The sequence below is a fragment of the Acomys minous genome, assembly GCF_964271855.1.
Source record: "Acomys minous genome assembly, chromosome: 7".
In the NCBI taxonomy this organism is placed as follows: Eukaryota; Metazoa; Chordata; class Mammalia; order Rodentia; family Muridae; genus Acomys; species Acomys minous.
Genome location: NC_140488.1, coordinates 43,748,306 through 43,767,902, shown reverse-complemented (window position 1 = coordinate 43,767,902; position 19,597 = coordinate 43,748,306). Strand labels below are relative to the sequence as shown.

The 19,597-nt window shown below is 34.5% G+C and overlaps 1 protein-coding gene across 1 annotated transcript in view; it reads left to right on the top strand.

Moving 5' to 3' along the window:
* COL4A5 (collagen type IV alpha 5 chain) overlaps nucleotides 1–19,597 on the top strand; it is a 187,789-nt gene that overhangs the window by 55,847 nt on the left and 112,345 nt on the right. The window contains exons 2-3 of the mRNA XM_084790971.1: nucleotides 9,726–9,785; nucleotides 15,453–15,542. Coding sequence (XP_084647097.1) covers nucleotides 9,726–9,785; nucleotides 15,453–15,542 — 150 coding nt within the window. The remainder of the gene's footprint in view (nucleotides 1–9,725; nucleotides 9,786–15,452; nucleotides 15,543–19,597) is intronic.

The following is a 19,597-nucleotide window of genomic DNA, read 5'->3' as shown; positions in this document are numbered from 1 at the left end:
ATAATAAAATAAAAAATAAAACATACTAATGTCTTCTAATAGTGTCTTAAACTCACAAGAAAAAACATTGCCTAATGGGATGACATACTACTGTGGTATATACCTATGGCCCACAAAAGTGTAACTTGTACTGAAAAGATTCATTTCTATCCTTCATCACTTTTGAATTTCTCTCTTTTTTTCTTTTTTTCCTCCTTTATTAATCTATTCTTGTTACATCTCAATGGTTATCCCATCCCTTGTATCCTCCCATTCTTCCCTCCCTCCCATTTTTCCCTTATTCCCCTCCCCTATGACTGTTCCTGAGGGGGATTTCCTCCCCCTGTATATGCTCATAGGGTATCAAGTCTCTTCTTGGTAACCTGCTGTCCTTCCTCTGAGTGCCACCAGGTCTCCCCCTCCAGGGGACGTGGTCAAATGTGGGGCACCAGAGTACGTGAGAAAGTCATATCCCATTCTCCACTCTACTGTGGAGAGTGTTCTGTCCATGAATTTCTCAATCAATTATTATTCAAGGGTAAAAATGTGCAAATATTTTCTTTTGTTTATCAATACCCATGTTCCTTTTTCAGTATTCTCTCAATATTATACCATTTTCAAGTATCAGTATTTTGAGTATGTGAATATTATTGGCATGCTGTTCACTGTAATTGTAGATCTTTTGTTGTAGTTCCCATTTATGATACTTATCCATGCAGTGCATTTATTAAGCCATCTTTCTTTCCAAAAAGTGCTATAGAGTATTTAGTTCCCTCACTTTCTCCCTAGCCCAGAAGATTAAACTGATGCATCTCTGTAAGTGGTCTCTCTGTTATTTTCTGGCATATAAAAATCTATTTCATGTAAATGTCTTAGTGTATACTCAGCATCTCTATTAAACTATTCTCTGAAGAAATTATTTTGAATTTTCTATCCTTACAGTCATTTAATCTGAGTGACATATGTTCTTCATTTGTGAACTTTCTTTTATGTTCAAAAATTGCTAATGTTTATGTTAAATCCAGCTTCATCATATTTTATGTGGTATTTTTACATCTATATGTTGGTAAAATCAGTCTGTAGTTTATCCTTCACATTCAGTCCTCTGTAAGTTTGGTAACTAAATTAGGCTAATTTTACTTGTTCTCTGATATTGTTTGGTCAGATTTGAATCCTTTACAGAATAGCATTATGGTTAAATATTATGTTGTGTGTGATCTCTGACCTTTTACATTTGTTCAAATTACTTTAAACTACAGCGTATAATCAATTTTAACAAATTTCTAGTATTTATGTCATATAATTTTATGTTTTTTATTTGATGAATACATTGTAGTATAGATGTCCATTAGTGTTATTAGTCATGTTCAAATCATTGTATGTCCTTACAGATTATTTTTTTTATGTGTTATATCAATCAGTTGTGAAGGGTTTGCTTAAGATACCTAAGTAAATTAGATTTATGTACCTTTATAAATCTGTTGCTTTTCACTTTATGTATTTTGGAGACATTAAGTATGTATAATATAAGGTATTTTAGACAGAATCTTCCTTGTGAACCGAATCTTTTATCATTCTGAAGTGACCTTGTTTTATCTTTTGTAATGTGTTTTGCCTTAAAAATCCATTTTGTCTAAAATTAATATAGTGGAACCAGCTTTCTTTGGTTATTATTGTGCATAGCTACTTCATCTTTTATTTCAACCTTCCTATGTAATCTTAGGCTTTTGATGTCTCTGATAAATATCATTATCATACATTCTGAAATTCGCTTCCTTTTTTGAAGTCCTAAGGATATTTGTTTCCAACATTTTTTCTCAGTGTCCTTACCTAAGATTTTACTAGCACTTTCAAACCATGGTAAGAATATGTAATGGAAACAATTATATCTTCATCTAGACTCAGTATTTGTTAGAGTTTTCCTGTGTTTGCTTTACATTTCTTTCTTTTGCTGCCTAGTGTTTCTATGTGTATGCCTGTCCAGTGATTATTTAAAAGTAACTTACAGACAGCACTACACAATGCACCTAAAAACCTCATCACAAATCATGTCTCCCGCTATTCTAATAAATTATCACCCTTAAGAAAATTAATATTTTAAAGGATCTTCTCTTTAATAGTTCTTTTGATCCTGCTTTTTCTTATTCTCTTGACATTTCAAATGTCAACACGATGTTTGAAGAAAAATTTCCACGGACCTCCTCTGTACGTCTTGAGAGGAGAGGAGCTGTCCTCCCAGTGAACTTTATTTTTCAAGGATGTTTTATAATAAATGACTTGAGAACTGGCAATAGCTACCTCCTTTTACAAGGAAAGCCAGATATGTTTACTTAACACTATAATAAGAACATGATCTAAGAAAAACAGAGTTGCTCCTCGTTGTAAGATGTGCAAGCTCTGCAAATATATGGCTTCTCTTAAGCAGCAGGCAGCAATGTAACCCGGGTGAAGGGTCATTTCCCCTGCTTAGTATCACCTGTGGAAATGAGGGCTTAGGAAAGCCCAGACTGTGGCCTTGAGTAATACATTCTTAAATCTGAGACAGAAGTCACATAGTTTTAGAGCCATCCCATAACACTGGGGCAAGCTCAGTGACATTTAAAGTGAGAAATATCTTAGCCTCTTGTTAGTTGTTGACAGTATGATCTTCCAATATGATCTTTACATGGATTTTGAACAGCATCTTTGATATATAACTTACACAGCATTTATCTTTCCTATTGAAAGTGCATGCTCATTAGTTTTGTCAAATGTGTACAGAATTTTTACAACCATCCCCCAAATGATTTTTGAACCTTTTGATCAATATGATAAGTAAACCACATCTCTTAGCTTTCTCTTCCCATTGACATCAACCACAGACAATTACCAGCCTACGTGCTTATATAGTTCTATTGACCAAACTATCCCATTCTTAGGCATATATCCAAGAAAAATAGAAATATGTCTCTAAAAACACCTTATATATTAGTATTTATAACATCATTACACATAATATTGCCAAAGAGAGAAAACAACCCAGCTATCTATCAAGATGAACTGATTAAATAATATGTAGTGGGCATAGTCAATGAAATATGATTTGAAAATAAAGAAGAGGGAAGTGTTGTTTGGTGGTATCACATTCATGAACTTTGGAAACATTGTGTTAAGTAAAAAAACACAAGTACAAAATTTCACACTGGCATGACTTTACTCATATTAAATGTTGAGAATACATAGAACTGTATATCCACTTCGAAGTGAGTACATACCATGTCTTTCTATGTCTGGGTTACCTCACTCAACCTGATCTTTCACTTTTTTTTTCTTTAGAAAACTTGACTCAGACTCTTTATTAAGAAGGATATTGATCATAAGATCCAATTTGATGTGACTGGGCATATCTTAAGGGAACAGCTGTGAAAAGGTCTCTAGATAGCCAAACTTATGGTAAAGTAGGCTTATGCTAAAATTTGTCTAAGGTGGGCATACAGCTAGAAAAGTTTGTGACCTGCTTCCTAACCCTAGACCTGTAAATATAACTGTCAGTGTCATGTGCAAATTGACTCTGGACATTTACAAAAATCTTCTTAATACTATTTTTTACATTAGTATATAAAGCAATGGCTTTCAGTGTGGCACTTTCATGCATATATGACATCATACTTCATCTTAATTTGTACAGCATTTTAAAAATTATTTTTATTATTTTTCTTTTTTATATATACATTTTACATTATTGCACATATATACAATAAACTGCCTACAGCAAGAAGAACCATGACATAACCAGGAATTATATAAATGTTACAATCTTAGTGTTTTGGCTATTTGTATTTGGCAGCCTTGAAGAAAACTTCTTTCCTATCTGGGTGCATCTAAAATTCTGACTATAAATCAATATCTATTATCTCATCACTATCAATTTAAAACATCTTTCACTTTTTTATTTTTCACTTTTTAATTCTGACCATTTTAGAGTTTAAAAAATAAGATTTGTGTTACTTTTATTGTGTGTGTGTGTGTGTGTGTGTGTGTGTGTGTGTGTGTGTGTGTGTGTATCTGTGTGAATGAATTCCATATTCACATGGGTGTCTATGGAGGCTAGAAGAGGTTCTAGAGCACCCTGGAGGTGGAGTCACAGTGGTTGTGAGCCTCTGACATGGGTGCTGGCAACTAAACTAATTCTCTCTGCTAGAGCAGCAAGTGCACTAGCCCTTCTGGTGAATTATCTAAAAGGGACTGACTAAACAAATATCAGAAATACGTGCTTCAGTGTTTTCTTTTAAGTTTTAAAATAATTTTACTTTTTCAGTATGTTGCTCCCTTAAGAAAAAATTATCTTAAAATTCATATGGAGCCATAAAAGACCCAGTATATTCAGATACAATCCTGAGCAAAATGAGCACTGCTGGAGGCATTATCATTCCAGATCTCAAGATAAATTACAGAGCCATTGTAATGAAAACATATGATACTGGCAAAAAATAAAATAAACAGATAATGTAGATCAGTGGAACAAAATTGAAGAGCTAAATGTAAGTGCACATAACTTCTGCCACATTATATTTGACAGACATGCTAAAAATATAAGCTGGAGAAAAGAAGAATCTTCTACAAATGGTGATGGAAAACTATATGTCCTTGAATATCAACAAGAGTAGATTGGAGTATATGCAACAGTTGGGAGGGAGAAAAGAAAGGGAGAAACGTTGTAATTTAAGTTATAATCTAAAACATTACAAATAAAATTACACTCTTTAAAAATCCCGGATGTCCACATGCAGAATGAAATGAGACTTATCGTCATACTCAAAAACTAACTCTAAATGGATCAATAGACCTGACTGTGAAGCCTGAAACTGCTAAAAGAAAACAGAGTAAGTAACCTTCATGATATTGAAATAGGAAAGGTCTTTCTGAATAAGACTCCATTTACCTAAAATGTAAAGTGAAAAATGACAAATGGAACTTCTGCACAGCTAAAGAGAATCAGCCAAGTGAAGCAGAAGCCTACGGAATGGGAGACTCTTTGGCTCTACATCTGAGGAGAGTTAATGTTCAGAATATACAAAGAAGTCAAAAAGCAGAGTCAAACAAGCAAACAAACAAAAAACAAACAAAGAAACAAAAAAAACCCCCAAATGACCCTTTCAAAAATGGGCCTGGTATCTGAAAAGAGAGGTTGAGAGAGAGAGAGAGAGAGAGAGAGAGAGAGGCAATTGAACAGCTCAAAAATGTTCATTGTACATATTGGGGCATTGAAAGTTAAATGGCCTTTGAGATTTTGTCTTATTCCAGTCAGAATGGAAAAGATTAACAAAAACCAAAACTTACAAACTGGTTCAGCCACTCTGGAAATCAGTGTGGAGAATCCCCAAATAGATAAGAATAAATCTACCATATGACTCAGGAATCCACTTCTTGGCATGTGGTCAAATGACTCAGCATCTTAGTCCACAGATACTTGCTCAGGCACATTTGTTTCTGCTCTATTCAAAATATCTAGAAAATAACAACAAATTGTTCTTTATCTAATGAAGGAATAATGAAAAGGTGGTACATATGCACTACGGAAAAGTATTCAGTTGTGAATAGAAAACGAAATCATGAAGGTTTCAGATCAACAGTTGGAATGAGAAAAGATCATATTGAATGAGATGACACAGACTTAGAAAGACAAATGTTCCATGTTCTATTTTATCTGAGGTTCTTAGCTCCAAATCTTAAGATGTGGGTAGATAATCTGGATTTCTCTTTTTATAATGACTAAAAGTAGTGGCTTGCATGAGACATGTCTTACTTGGGAGGGGATTGTAGGTATATATGAAGTATAAATGTACTTCATCTGTAGTCTTGGGTCTCACCCTCAAGATATTTTATTGTGTATAAACAAATATTACAAATTGCAAAAGATGAGAATGCTCAAAACATTTCAGGTAATATTCTAATCTGTGTTTTATTTTCATATTTTAAGTTCTATGATTAATATCATTATTTTCCATACTTATTCTAATACTCACTGATTCATTATTTTTGAGCAATAATTCTTTGAGAAATTCCATACTGTTTTAGTTATTATAGTTTTATGATATATCTTAATGTATTATAATATAAGCTTTCTTTAATTGTTATTTTAATATTTTCTCACAGGCTAAAAGCTAAACAGATTACTATAGATCCATAATTATCAAGCATTAGCATTCTTCTATGATTTTGTAGAATTAAGCTTTCCCCATAGTACTAAAACAATCAAACTATGACTGATGAAATATACCTACCATTCTAGCACTTGGGAGACTGAAGAAAGGGTTGGACAAGTTTCATGTTAGTCTGGGGTATAACTGTCTGAAAAAGAAGCTAAGAAACGATACTTTCCTATTATATTTTTCAATCAGACTTAGGAAACCTTTTAAACTTAGATATGTAATGTTCATTTATCTTAAAATTTGTCTCATCTAAATGTGTCTTTAGTCATATTGTTCGCTGCACCCTCTTTTTTTTCCTCTAGAAAGGTAATCTGCCTATCCTTCCAAGTATAACTAATAATTCTCAACCTCAAGAGAATTATTCTTATGAGCTCTTATAGCAATTGATACCAGTCATTTTTTAAACTTGGTGAATCCTATGGAACTTTAGTTAAAGCTTAAAGCTATTGAAGGAAATCATATTATCTATGTCTGTCATTTTATCAATGACAAACAAGTCCTAGAGTATGTAGACAACTTACCCATGGTCTCATCATTAATTACTTGCTATAGAAGATCAGGATATATTTCTTATATGTTACTATTTTTTTATTACCACTGTACCATTATTACACTTAATTTTAATTACATTTTCATTTGTTTATGGCTAGATTCTTAGTAGATGGCAAGTTCCTTAAAGGCAGCAAGCACCCAGGTCTGCACATTTTTGTACTACTCATAGATATACTATTGTGATTTGTTCAGATTTGGCACCTTGTCAATATGAACAGATACTGCTTAAAAATTAAAAGCTGTTCCACCTAATAAGATGTCTAATTAGGGCCATTTCCTTATGGCTGCTCATTAATAACTGCATGGAAACTGCCATCTAGTGGTTGGTAGTAGTTGGTGTGTGTATTACAGTGACTTGGCTTTTATGGTGGTCTTTTTTTTAAAGCCAAGTGTAAGAGTCCTTTTAATAACATATTTAGTATATAGATTATGACTTAAATTTTAAATTAAATTCAAATAAAATTTTCTATAATTCTTAAATGTTTTAAGTGATGTTCTCTTTAAAGTATAGTTCATGTTATCTGATGAAGAAGTTTAATAGAATGAATCATTAATTTTGAGAAACATTGCATATAATCAAACAAGGATATAAAATATTTTGTGTATTAATTTTATTTTAAGAGTTAGGGGTTATTATATTGAGAGTAAAAATACATGTGTAATAGGAATTCATATTGTTTCATGTGTATTAATAAGATTATATTATACCGTCTTTCCATTATTTTAAGGATTGTAATCTGTATTTGAGGGAAAGGTTTCTTAATACAAATCTCTGAAAATGCAAAAAAATGTCACTTTTTATTTATAACAAGACTCCTGTACATATATTCATACTTAAAAATGTAGATACCCTTCCCAATGCCAAATATCATTCTTATATTAGTAGTCATTGTGGATAAGCATTAATTACCCTTTGTTCCTCTAATCTCTGTTCTTAAACTTATTACTTTATATGAGTACATTTATATTTATATTTGTATTTTTGTGCCTAACAAGTTTTCTTGCCTTCAATAATAACCCTTCTCATTTGATGAATGGCTGTGTCTCAATAAGACTATTGGAGTTACAATGTAGTTAAAATGTAATACTGAAAACAGGATAGTAATAATGATTGCATAACTATCTAGTTTGCTTTCTAGTACTGTGATCAAGACCATCACCAAAAGCATCTTGGAGTGGAGAGGATTTGTTTTGCTTTCATGTCCCAATCACTGTCAATCAGCCCATTACTGAGGGACTTAGGAACAGGAATTAAAGGCAGGGACCTGGAGGCAGGAACTGAAATAGAAGCCCTGGAGGAATGCTGCTTATTAGTTTGTTCTTCTGGCTTGCTCAGCTTGCTTTCATAAAAAAGTCATGACCACCTGCCCAGACATGGCACTTCTCACAGGGAGCTGTGCCCTCTCAAACCAACTATTTGGGGGCGGGGTGGGGGATTTTCCACAGGGTTGCCTACAGAGGTCATTTTCTCAATTGAATTTCCCCTTCCCAAATGACTCTAGCATGTGCCAAGTTGACAAAAACCACATGGCACAATGACAGACTTTAAGTTGGAGTGTCAGAGTATGCTTTTACTGGAACACGGTCTTTTCTAATCAAGAAAACAGGTTTCAACAGGATGGAGACATCTAGTTTGAGCTGAAATTAAATGATAAGGATTTAGGGAGATTCTCCAGTGATAACTAGAGAAAGAAAAACATAGGAAGACAAGATAGAAGGCTCTCTTACCTGTTAAGCCGCAATCTCTGAAGAGGGAACATTGATTAACAGCATTTTATATTTTTCTTGTACAAAACTTTCAGTAGTCATTTTGATAAAATGTGTTCAGCTTCCCTGTACATAAATACTGTACTATTTGTATATGCTATTCTAATTTCTATTGTTTCTTTCTTAAGCATTTTGGCTCCAAAGTAACGTATAGTTCTGGATATTAGATGTCACAGACTATCTTCTCATTTTCTGTGTGTTTTTATAGTAGAGAAAGATATTTTTCTGGCTTCAGAATACCGCTCCTTGGTGTAATTGAATTCAGAGCATCTAGGCTTTATGTGATGCTTAGAATGGTTAAGAATTGAGCTATTAGTGATGAAAGAGCAGGGGAAAAGAGAAGAACTAGATAAAATACAGCATTATATTTTTTATGGTCCATTTGTGCTTACTTGAATGCCGAGAAGTAGCTGACTTTAAGCGGCAGCTATTCTTGGCTAGTTTCCAAGGTGATGTTCTGATACAGACTGGGAGGTGATTCGTTACACATGATCTCAGGAAAAGAAGTAAGGTGTTCCTACCACCTAGACAGATGACAAATAATATCAATCAGAATGTCTTATGAATTGTCTATTCATTTTAGCATCTTTAAATTTGTATTTCTTGGCTGAGCATGGTGGCTCACACCCTTAGTCCCAGTACTACAAAAACAGAGGTAGGGGCATCTCTGTGAGTTCAAGAATTGCCTGGTTTATGTACTGAGTTCCAGGATGGACAAAGTTAGGTAGAGAGACTTTTCTCATAAAAAAACATAAACAAAAACTAAAGGCCACTTCTCAGCATATAAAGGAGCTGGGTACCAAACCCAGCAAGCATATTTTTATTCCTGAAACTCACATAGTAGAAGGAAAAGCCAGACTCTTTTATGTTGTTTTCTAAACACCATTTCTAAACAATATGTATGCAACACACACACACACACACACACACACACACACACACACACAGAGAGAGAGAGAGAGAGAGAGAGAGAGAGAGAGAGAGAGAGAGAGAGAGAGAATAAATGTAAAAAATGAAGAGACATTTATTACTTTAAAATTATAAAACTTTCATTTGCTCATTGATAAAAGTTGAAAAAAGAGATGTATATAGCAAAAGCTTGAATATAAAAAGCCATTGCCATTTGTATACATCCTTGCATATTTTTTTTCTTGCTTTGAATTGCTGCACTGACTTCTCAGCCAGAGAGTTGTTTTCAAATTTGTATTTGATGATCTTCTCTATCTCTGCTTACAGGCCTGCCATGGGTGTTTTCCTGGATCAAAATGTGACTGCAGTGGAATAAAAGGGGAAAAAGTAAGTTCTGAGAAAAACAATAAATTGATATTTGTAAATGAATTTTACAAACTAGACTTTTCTTAGTACCCAAATAAATACAATGGATTCTAATACATTGCTTAGTTTAGAGAAGGAACTTATAAAAATTAGACTGTCAGGATCAGCAAACATTCTCTATAAAACATAGTATGATAAATATTTTAGGCTTGGTACATATAAGTTCTTTTACATTTTGTTTTCTCCTGGGAAGTGGATTCAGGGCTTTGCACAAGCTAAGCAAGCAGTCTATATTTGTACTGTATCCCTAGTTCCTTTAAAAAAATAGCAACAACAATCCCACAGGAGCTATTGAAAAGTGACCAAAAAATCTTAGGGTGCAGCTTTGGAAAGGAAAATAAAATGAGCATGGAATGGAGAAAATCAACAAAATGAAATATGAATGAAAAACTTTTATAAAAATCTGTACTTTACAAGTAAATTGTTTTGTGTTGTTTTGAGATTGGATCTCTCTTTGTAGCCCTGGCTGGCTTGGAGCTCATTATGTAGACCAAGCTGGCCTTGAATACACACAAACAACCTACCTCTGCCCCCCTCTAAGTGCAGAGATTAAAGTTGTGAGCCATCATTCCCAGAATTATAGGAATAAAAAAATACAACGATGATGATAATGATAATGAAGAAGAGGAAGAAAAAGAAATTCTAGACCTTGATCTAGACAAAATATGGATCAGATGACATTTAACGTGATGGCTTTTGTCTTCCAGCCCCTTATTGGTCTCTGTGTCAGTAACTGACATCAAATTAAAATGTAAATTAAGGTAACAAATTGAAGAGAATTATACTAGGAGACAGGGATCTTATATTTTCTCCTATCTTTATAACTCAAATATACTTAATGAGTAAATGAAGAAAAACATATTTTAGTGAATATTCCAGTTATATATAGAAGTTTTCATTAGCATAGTAAAATATGCTTAAAAGTTCTTATGTCAATAATTTCATTTATTTATTTCATGGAATCTTATTTCCAAGTTCCATTCTGCCATGTAGCACACTACTATGTAACAGAGCACCTATTGAGAGTCATTGAACTTAAGTTCAATTTGTGTGAGTCATATGTTTAGGGGCCTTGCATTGCAACAAGAATGTTTTCTATGGAGTCAAAATATTAAAAGCGATTCAATTGAGATCATAAAGGAAGAAAGTAGAAGTGATTGACTTATAAAGACACATAGTGAATTTACATTTATATAGTTATTATTGTTTATACTTCTCATTCTGCAAGATGACGGATGGTCACAATGACTTAGGGAAAATAGTTCAAGACTCCAGAGTGTCTGAAAAAGAAGGAAGACTCTGGAATGTAAGAAGGCAGCACAGAGTAGAGAATAAAAAAAAACATAGTTGAAGATACCATTTAAATTATTGGTTAGATGTTGACTTTATATATAGAGAGAAAAATTCACAAACTTAATGAAAAGAAGAGGTGGAAAGTTACAATAATTGTTGTCTGAATAAGGGATAAAACTTCAATTAATGAATCAGTCAAGAACTATATTATAAAAAAATTAATGTTCCCTAGAAGAAAATAAGAGAACCTGGTATTCCTTTTTATTACCTAGAATATGTAGTATGCAATTAAAAGCTTACCATGTAAATATGACAATACTCAAAAAAACAAATTACAGAAAAGTATTGAAATTATGCAGATGCTACATTTTAAAACAAATTTGAAGTAGATAAAGTTATTTGCTAAATTAAAGAAAGAAACTTGTTCATGATGAGTGAACAAGGAGTAACAACAGACCACTGGCAACTACATGAAAAAGAAAACTGAAATTTGAAAAAGAAAAAGCAGTTTATCAGGAGTATGACAGCAAAATTGAAATGACAAAATTAAAAATTTTCCAATTGATAACTTAAAACCTGTGTCAAACTTCATCTCTACCCTGGTGCCTTAGTGTTGGCTTAGAGATGGCACAAATGCAGATTTCCAGGCTTTACAGCTAAGTTACCCATCTCACTGTCTGGCGATGGTGAAAAATAATTAGTTTTAACAAGCTCTAGGTGTCTCTGTTACAAACTGAACTTTTGGATCTATGTGTCTTCATTTTGAAAGTAGCTGAAATTCTTCTAATAATGTGGCAGCTATCTCATTGTGATATAGAATTATAAAGACAAAATAAAAATTATACAAGAAGATATCGTTGCTTTAATTTCTTTGCTAAGAGTTTAGCGTTTAACTTGCCCATTTTGCAATATTAAAATTAAAAATAATGTACTACTTGTTCCCAATATAACACTTTCTTAATTTTCCCTATATTCAAAGCCAATTGTGTTTCTTGACAATTTACATTATCCATGAAATACTGTTCTCATGCTGGGTGTGGTGCCATACACCTGGCATACTAGCATTAAGGCAGCAGAAGCAAGAGGGCCACAAGTTCAAAGCCATACTATATACATAGCAAGTTGGAGGCCAGCTAGCCTGGATTACATGAGATACTCTGTCAACAAACAAGCAATATGTTCATGCTCATTTACAGAAAACATTTTTATTGTGATTTAAACTGCTTCTCTTGGAGAAGGGTACTGTTTTTAAGAGCCCTTTTAACTTAACTCTTGGGATTGTATCTGAGGTAGTAAGTCAATTAAGCTTCTTTAATCTGATGATCTGAATTGTGCCCAGTGGTAGAGTAGTTGGCTTTGTGTATCTGAGACTTTTTTGATTTGATATCACACAGTAAATAAGCTAGACTTATCACAAAATAGTGTTGTTTTGTAAAATTTATCAAAATCCGAATTCTTGTCTTTTTCCTGCATTTGTTTTTTTTTGTATTTTATTTTATTTTCCTCCTTTATTAATTTATTCTTGTTACATCTCAATGGTTATCCCATCCCTTGTATCCTCCCATTCTTCCCTCCCTCCCAATTTCCCCTTATTCCCCTCCCCTATGACTGTTCCTGAGGGGGATTACCTCCCCCTCTATATATAGGGTATCAAGTCTCTTCTTGGTTATGTTCATAGCAGCCTTATTCATAATAGCTAGAACATGGAAACAGCCGAAGTGTCCCTCAATAGAAGAATGGATAAAGAAACTGTGGTACATATACACTATGGAATACTATTCAGCTATTAAAAACAAGGAATTCCCGAACTTTGTGGATAAATGGATTGAGCTAGAAATGATCATAATGAGTGAGTTAACCCAGAAGCAGAAAGACTCAAATGGTATATACTCACTTATATCTGCATATTTTTCCTGCATTTGAATAAAAGCATTTGCTAAACATTTTGTGTAACCCATTAAGGAGGTTCATTTATTGACTGGGTGTTGGCTGAATATTTGCTCTATTGAATGCTAAGAATGCGAGGTGGAAGAAGACATGATTGTTCCCATGCAGGGGTAAAAGAAAAGGCGATGATGAGCTGTGCTGTTTCCTGGGATAGCAAAGGTGGTAGACAATGAAGTTTGTGTTTTGCATGTCAACTTTCCACTTAGGAAAATTGTGAAAACTTCCCTTTGTCATGACTTCTCACATATAAAATGGAAATGTAATTATTTCCAGACATTAGTCCATACTTTGTCTTGTAATGGGGAGTAATAAGTAAGATAAAACATGAAACAGAGTCTCTGTCAAACAGAAAAGTCAACACAGGTTAGCTAATTTTTTTCAGTTTTAAGTGCCCGTGGAAACGCTTATGAGAGAGTTGCTAATAGGAACTTACCAGTACTGTTTTCAATTTCCCAGGGAAAGAGAGGAGTCAATAAAAGAATCTAGAGTAATACTGATATTTAAAAGATAGCAAAGGGAAGTGAATACTATTTGACAAAGACTCTAAAATGTGCCCTTCAGAAATAGGCATACCACTTCACATTCAGTCTAGGAATGTGTGAAAATTATAGCACAAATCTATAACGGTTTAAAAAGAGTACATGAATACCTAGGAAGCAAAGGTAGGCACATGACTAGTGTTAGCTTTTCTTACTATTCAGTTTCAGAATTAGGTGGGAAACACTACTTTTAGCCCATTCTTACACAGGAAAGCTATAATTTTTTCCTTTAGGGGATTTCTGCCTTTGAAAGTCTCAGGATTGCTCTCCTAATTCTTTTTGCTCCTACATAGTATCTGCTTCTCTGTCTCTAGTTCTGTGATAATGCGAGAGAATTGCAGTTATAACATTTTATTGATATCAACATAATTGAGCTTTTTTGTGTCCTTTATTTTCTTTTCAAACTTTTACTTGTGAATACATATACATGCACATATGTGTAGAACAAAAATAATTTAAGGGAAAAGGGCTATCAGTTTGAGAGTGGAAGTTATGGGAGCACTGGAAGGTGGGCACTTGGGAGGGACTGGAGGGAGGAAATGGAAGGGGGAGAGGAAAAGAGGAAATCATTCTATTTTAATTAAAAATACATAATATTGGGGCTGGGGAGATGGCTCAGTGGTTAAGTGCACTGACTGCTCTTCCAGAGGATCTGGGCTCTATTTTCAGCACCTACTAGGCAGCTCATAACGGTTGCTAACTCCAAGATCTGACACCTGCACACAGCAAAAAACCAATGTACATAACATAAATATAAATAAATTTAAAAAGAGTGCTCAAAATATCTGCTCGTGCCTTCATGTCATTAATAAACATTTTAAAATTCACTTTTTAAAATGTATTTTTTGCATTTATTCTTTTAGTGTGTGTGTGTCTTTACTGTTTATTTCATTGTTCTCTCTCTCTCTCTCTCTCTCTCTCTCTCTCTCTCTCTCTCTCTCTCTCTCTCTCTCTCTCTCTCTCTCCCTGCCCCCCCCCGTGTGTGTGTGTGTGTGTGTGTGTGTGTGTATGAACACATGTCACAGTGTCTGAGTGAAGGCCAGATGATAACTTGCAGAGTTAATTTTCTCCTCCATTCTGTGGTTCCTGGGGATTGAACTCAGTCAGGTCACTGGCTTGGTGGCAAGGGCCTTTGCCTGCCAAGCCATCTCACTGGCCAGTATCCTTTATTTTTATTTATGTCTTAATTCAGATAGCACATTTGTTTTGAAAATATACACTCTGTGCACATAGAAAATTCTGAGCACATATTTTGACAGAGGTATATGCTATATACCAGCTGAAAGAATACACTGGAACTAGATTTTTTCCCTTGCTTTTGTTTCTGAGTAGAGCTTGTAGTCAGAATTTTATTCCTAGCTATGCTGGTAACAGACCATTCAATAATTTGAGATAGTTTAGCTCTTAAAATTGAGAAATCCTTCATAGGGGAGGGGAGTAAGGGGAAATAGGAGGAAGGGGGGAATGGGAGGATACAAGGGATGGGATAACCATTGAGATGTAATATGAATAAATTAATAAAATATATTTAAACAATTGAGAAATTCTTAATTTTCCCCTCTTGCCTTCTTTATAATTGAGTTAAGGTTAAAAACTCTTGCTATTGTGTTCTCACTTTAATTCCGATATACTGCTTAATTCTGCAAGTAGCAAGAGATTACATTTACTATATATCATATGGATTTGGAATGATTTGTGTCTTCTTTCTCACATCTTACAGATCTGATCATGCTAGTAGATACTGTGGGTGCTATATTAAATGATAGTCATTTGAACTTCCTGAAAGTCAACTATGTCTGTGCTTGAAAGTTCACAAATGACTCTTCAATATATTTTTGTTTAATTACAGGGAGAACGAGGATTTCCAGGTTTGCAAGGCCATCCAGGTTTGCCAGGATTTCCAGGTCCAGAAGGGCCTCCAGGACCTCGGGGACAAAAGGTATTTGTTTCAGTAGCCAATCATAGATGCATGGTGATGTGGGGATGGGCTTCCCACAATATGCTGATCTCTCTTTTGTGTTCAGGTGTGGTCTTTAAAAATGATGTTCTTCATTTGTTGTGATGAGAGGCTTCTTAGATGAATAATGGTAGTTCCACTTATTAAGGATAAATGGCCCTTCACCTTAGTGTTGCTGTTTAAATTTGAACATTACTGGCATATTTAGGTGTTTTTGAAGAGGTTGTTTGTTGCATATGTTTTTTGGAATTCTATTACATGCGTTGCCTGGCCTCAGTGGCCTTCAGCCCAGATGTAACTTTATAAGCCAGGATGGGTTGTACTCCCATTTTCTGAGGAGTAGGGGGGGGGGGGACAGGAGGAAGAGAGAAGGAGGGTAGGACCCAGAGGTGAGGAAGGAGGAGGGCTATGATTAGGATGTAAAATGAATAAATAAAAAAAATAAGGGAAAAAAACTTGTCATGGGGAGATGCAAGTCTCACCAATGGCAGAACAAAGCAGTATTTAAGCAAAATCCAAGTTGTGGTGATCAATGAGTTTCTTGGATTTGCTAGCGGAGCATGAATAAAGAATTATGTCCAGAAATGTGGGTGACTCAGCAGCTGTAGCACCACAAGATCCACCAAAATCATGAATAATGATCTCTCAGAGGCTGCGCTGGACTCCCGCTTTGAATCAGCCTCTGAACTTTCTGTGTTCTCTAGCATCGCCCCAGATCACTTGCAGCTGTTGGGTGGGGGAGGATCAACAGCTGGAATCTCAGATGAGAACCTCTAGAATAATTTTTCCTCTACCTACTAGAGAATGTTAAAACTCCATTCTCATTATCATAGGTCTGGTGTGGTAGGGTTCTCTAGAAGGACAAAACCAAATGGGAGGAAATATATATATATATTTTTTTCTCCATGAGTAAGAGTACCATTTCTATGTGTATGTAAAGATGGGGAAGGGGAAGAGACAATAGTGAATTTTGAGACTGAGAAAAGTCTCTTTTAGTTTTCAATGGCTTTTTTGGCTCAGAGACCTTTTCTATCTGTGTTAGATAGACTGGTAAAGTGGTATATGAAAGGTCCCGTTCTATTCACTTGTTCAAATAGCAAGAAATGACTTAATAACATTTTCCCTCTAGCTTTATTACTTCATATAATGATGGTGCACCATATCATTAGAAGATTAAGAAAATCAAATGGATAGCACCAGGTAGTCTTCCTAGTAAGGAGAAAAATGAAATGCATGGAGACTTTTTTCACTTATGTTTCTTTTTTAAAAATATATTTTATTAATTTGCTCATATTATATCTCAATTGTTATCCCATCCCTGGTATCCTCCCATTCCTCCCTCCCTCCCATTTTCCCCTTACTCCCCTCCCCTATGACTGTGACTGAGGGGGACCTCTTCCCCCTGTATATGCTCATAGGGTATCAAGTCTCTTCTTGGTAGTCTGCTATCCTTCCTCTGAGTGCCACCAGGTCTCCCCATCCAGGGGACGTGGTCAAATATGGGGCACCAGAGTTTGTGTGAAAGTCAGTCCTCACTCTCCAGTCAACTGTGGAGAATGTCCTGTCCATTGGCTAGATCTGGGTAGGGGTTTGGAGTTTTCTGCATGTATTGTCCTTGGATGGTGCCATGATTTGAGCAGGGCACCTGGGCCCACGTCTGCCCGTCATAATGTTCTTCTTGTAGGTTTCAAGGACCCTCTGGATCCTTCTATTTCCCCATTCTCCCATGCTTCTCTCACCTAGAGTCCCAATAGGATGTCCTCCCCTCTGACCCACTTTCCTGATGAGTGAAGACTTTCATGGGACATGCCACTTGGGCTAGTGTCCAGATATAAGTGAGTATATACCAGCATGGAGACTTTTCAATACACATTTAGCTATACCAGAGGGTAGATGTTGTGAGAATGATGACACGATTATGAGGAGTTAGTTTTGTGTGATTCAACAGTAAGTGGGACCTATACTAAAATTCAGTGAAGAGAACATGAACACCCAAGGAAATACTAAGCCTCTCAATGACTGCATAGAATTGTGATAGATGGGTCATTCACATGAACTCCCTGGATGTGATAACACAGCAAGAGCAAGAGCAGCAAAGACGTAACTCTGAGTTGATAGAACTGAAGAGTAACACAGCAACACAACTAAATTCTCCCACTTCTCAACACACTGGAACTTAAGCATGGCTTGTGGAAATGAAGTGGGAACACAAACTGGTTAATTGTCACCTGTTATGGAAATGGGTGCTTTGAAATAGAATTTAAGCTGAACCATACAAAAGCTGTATTTCTTGAATTTGAGTTTATCTTGGAGCAGGGACAGTTTCTTGCATACCATGAATAGTAAGAATAAATATTTGTGTTTCATTAAAAGAAGTTACATTAAAATTATTATTTTGAAATGATTTAGCATTAACTGAGACTCTTTAATGATAGTGTAATAGTTAATAAAGATGTGCTTGTATGCAGATTAAGTTTAGAGAGTACTCTATCCTTTGCTGCAATTTCATTTCATTATTTATAAAATGAGAGTGTGAACTGATTTCTGAACATTTTATATTCTACAGCTTAAAGTGTACCTTTCAGCAATTGGATATATGTGTCTTTAAAGTAAAAAAAATTATAGGACTATTCCTCATTGGTTTATTCTTTTTTATGAATGTATAGGTTTGTAAAACAAACTGGCCAGTTATCTCAGTTACTTAGAGTGTGGTGCTGAGATATGTGTGTGTGTGTGTGTGTGTGTGTGTGTGTGTGTGTATTTGAATAAGTGTATATATGTAATGTTGCAAAGGGGTTCTTTATTAAATAAAATGTAGTTACTTTTGATATATTCATTTTGGTTATGATAAATAAGTATAAGATATACAATGAAAAAGATCTCTTTTCTACTTGTATTCGTTGGCCTCTGAGTATACACCCATACTTTCATCACTTTTGTTTTTAAAATAGGTTATGTTATGCATATTTTGTGTTTTTCTTACATCATTCTACTCAGGACATGTTTTTCTTACTATGTTCAGTTTCATTGTATATATAAGCTATAATGTTAACTAGTTTCCTATACATCATTTTGTAGTTTTCAATATTTTGCTGCTATAAATCAAAAATGCTAAGATGTAAAACTTGGATTAACTTTTTTGTATCAATAAGCTTGAATTGGTGAGATGAATTATGGAAAATGTGTGTATGTATGCACATGTGTTATTTTTACAGATATTACCAAATCACCACTTCCTAAGCATATGTGATTTACCTTTGATTCAGCAACAAAGAAGCTGTACTCCACACAGCTTCATCACCATTACTAGGAAGCCTTTCAGTTTGCATTTCTCTGTTTATGAGGAAGAATATGCCTCTCACAGATCAAAGTGTCCTTTATCTTTTCATATCATTTGCCCTTCTCTGGTGTTCTGGTTTGTTCGTATTTGTCTGAGCTATTTGTAATGAAGACTTTCTGTGTAATGCATTATTTCCCCCTTGTCCTTTGTTTTGCTAATTATGTGCATGAAAGTATATGCGTTTATGAGTCTCCTTTTTAAAGGTCTTTTCTTAAATCATATGGATTTCTTTTTTTTTAAATATGGAATTTCAATAGAACAAATCTTGTGTACTTTGAGGTTTTATATATATAAATTCTCAAAAGTTTTCCTTTAGTATGTTAATTTACTTTTTACCAGTGTGAATATTTTACTCATGTGGACTCCATCCGGGTGTGCATACGGTTTGTGATTTAATATTCACTTTTATCTTTTTCTCTACTCATTTACAGTGCCATATTCATTATACAGTTGTCATATTTTATTTGTAGTTTTATTTCCCATTATTTCAATCATATGCAACCAGCCACTGTTCGAAAATAATAAACTGAAAATTCTTAAAATTAACAATTCATGGGTTAAAAAAAACTCATGGTATATTGCTATCCTTGTTCCATATTATTCTTAGATATTGCTAAGTTCTTATAATGTCTATACATTTTGTTATATTTATGTGCATGTAAGAAGATATATAGCATACATAATTTTGGATACTGTC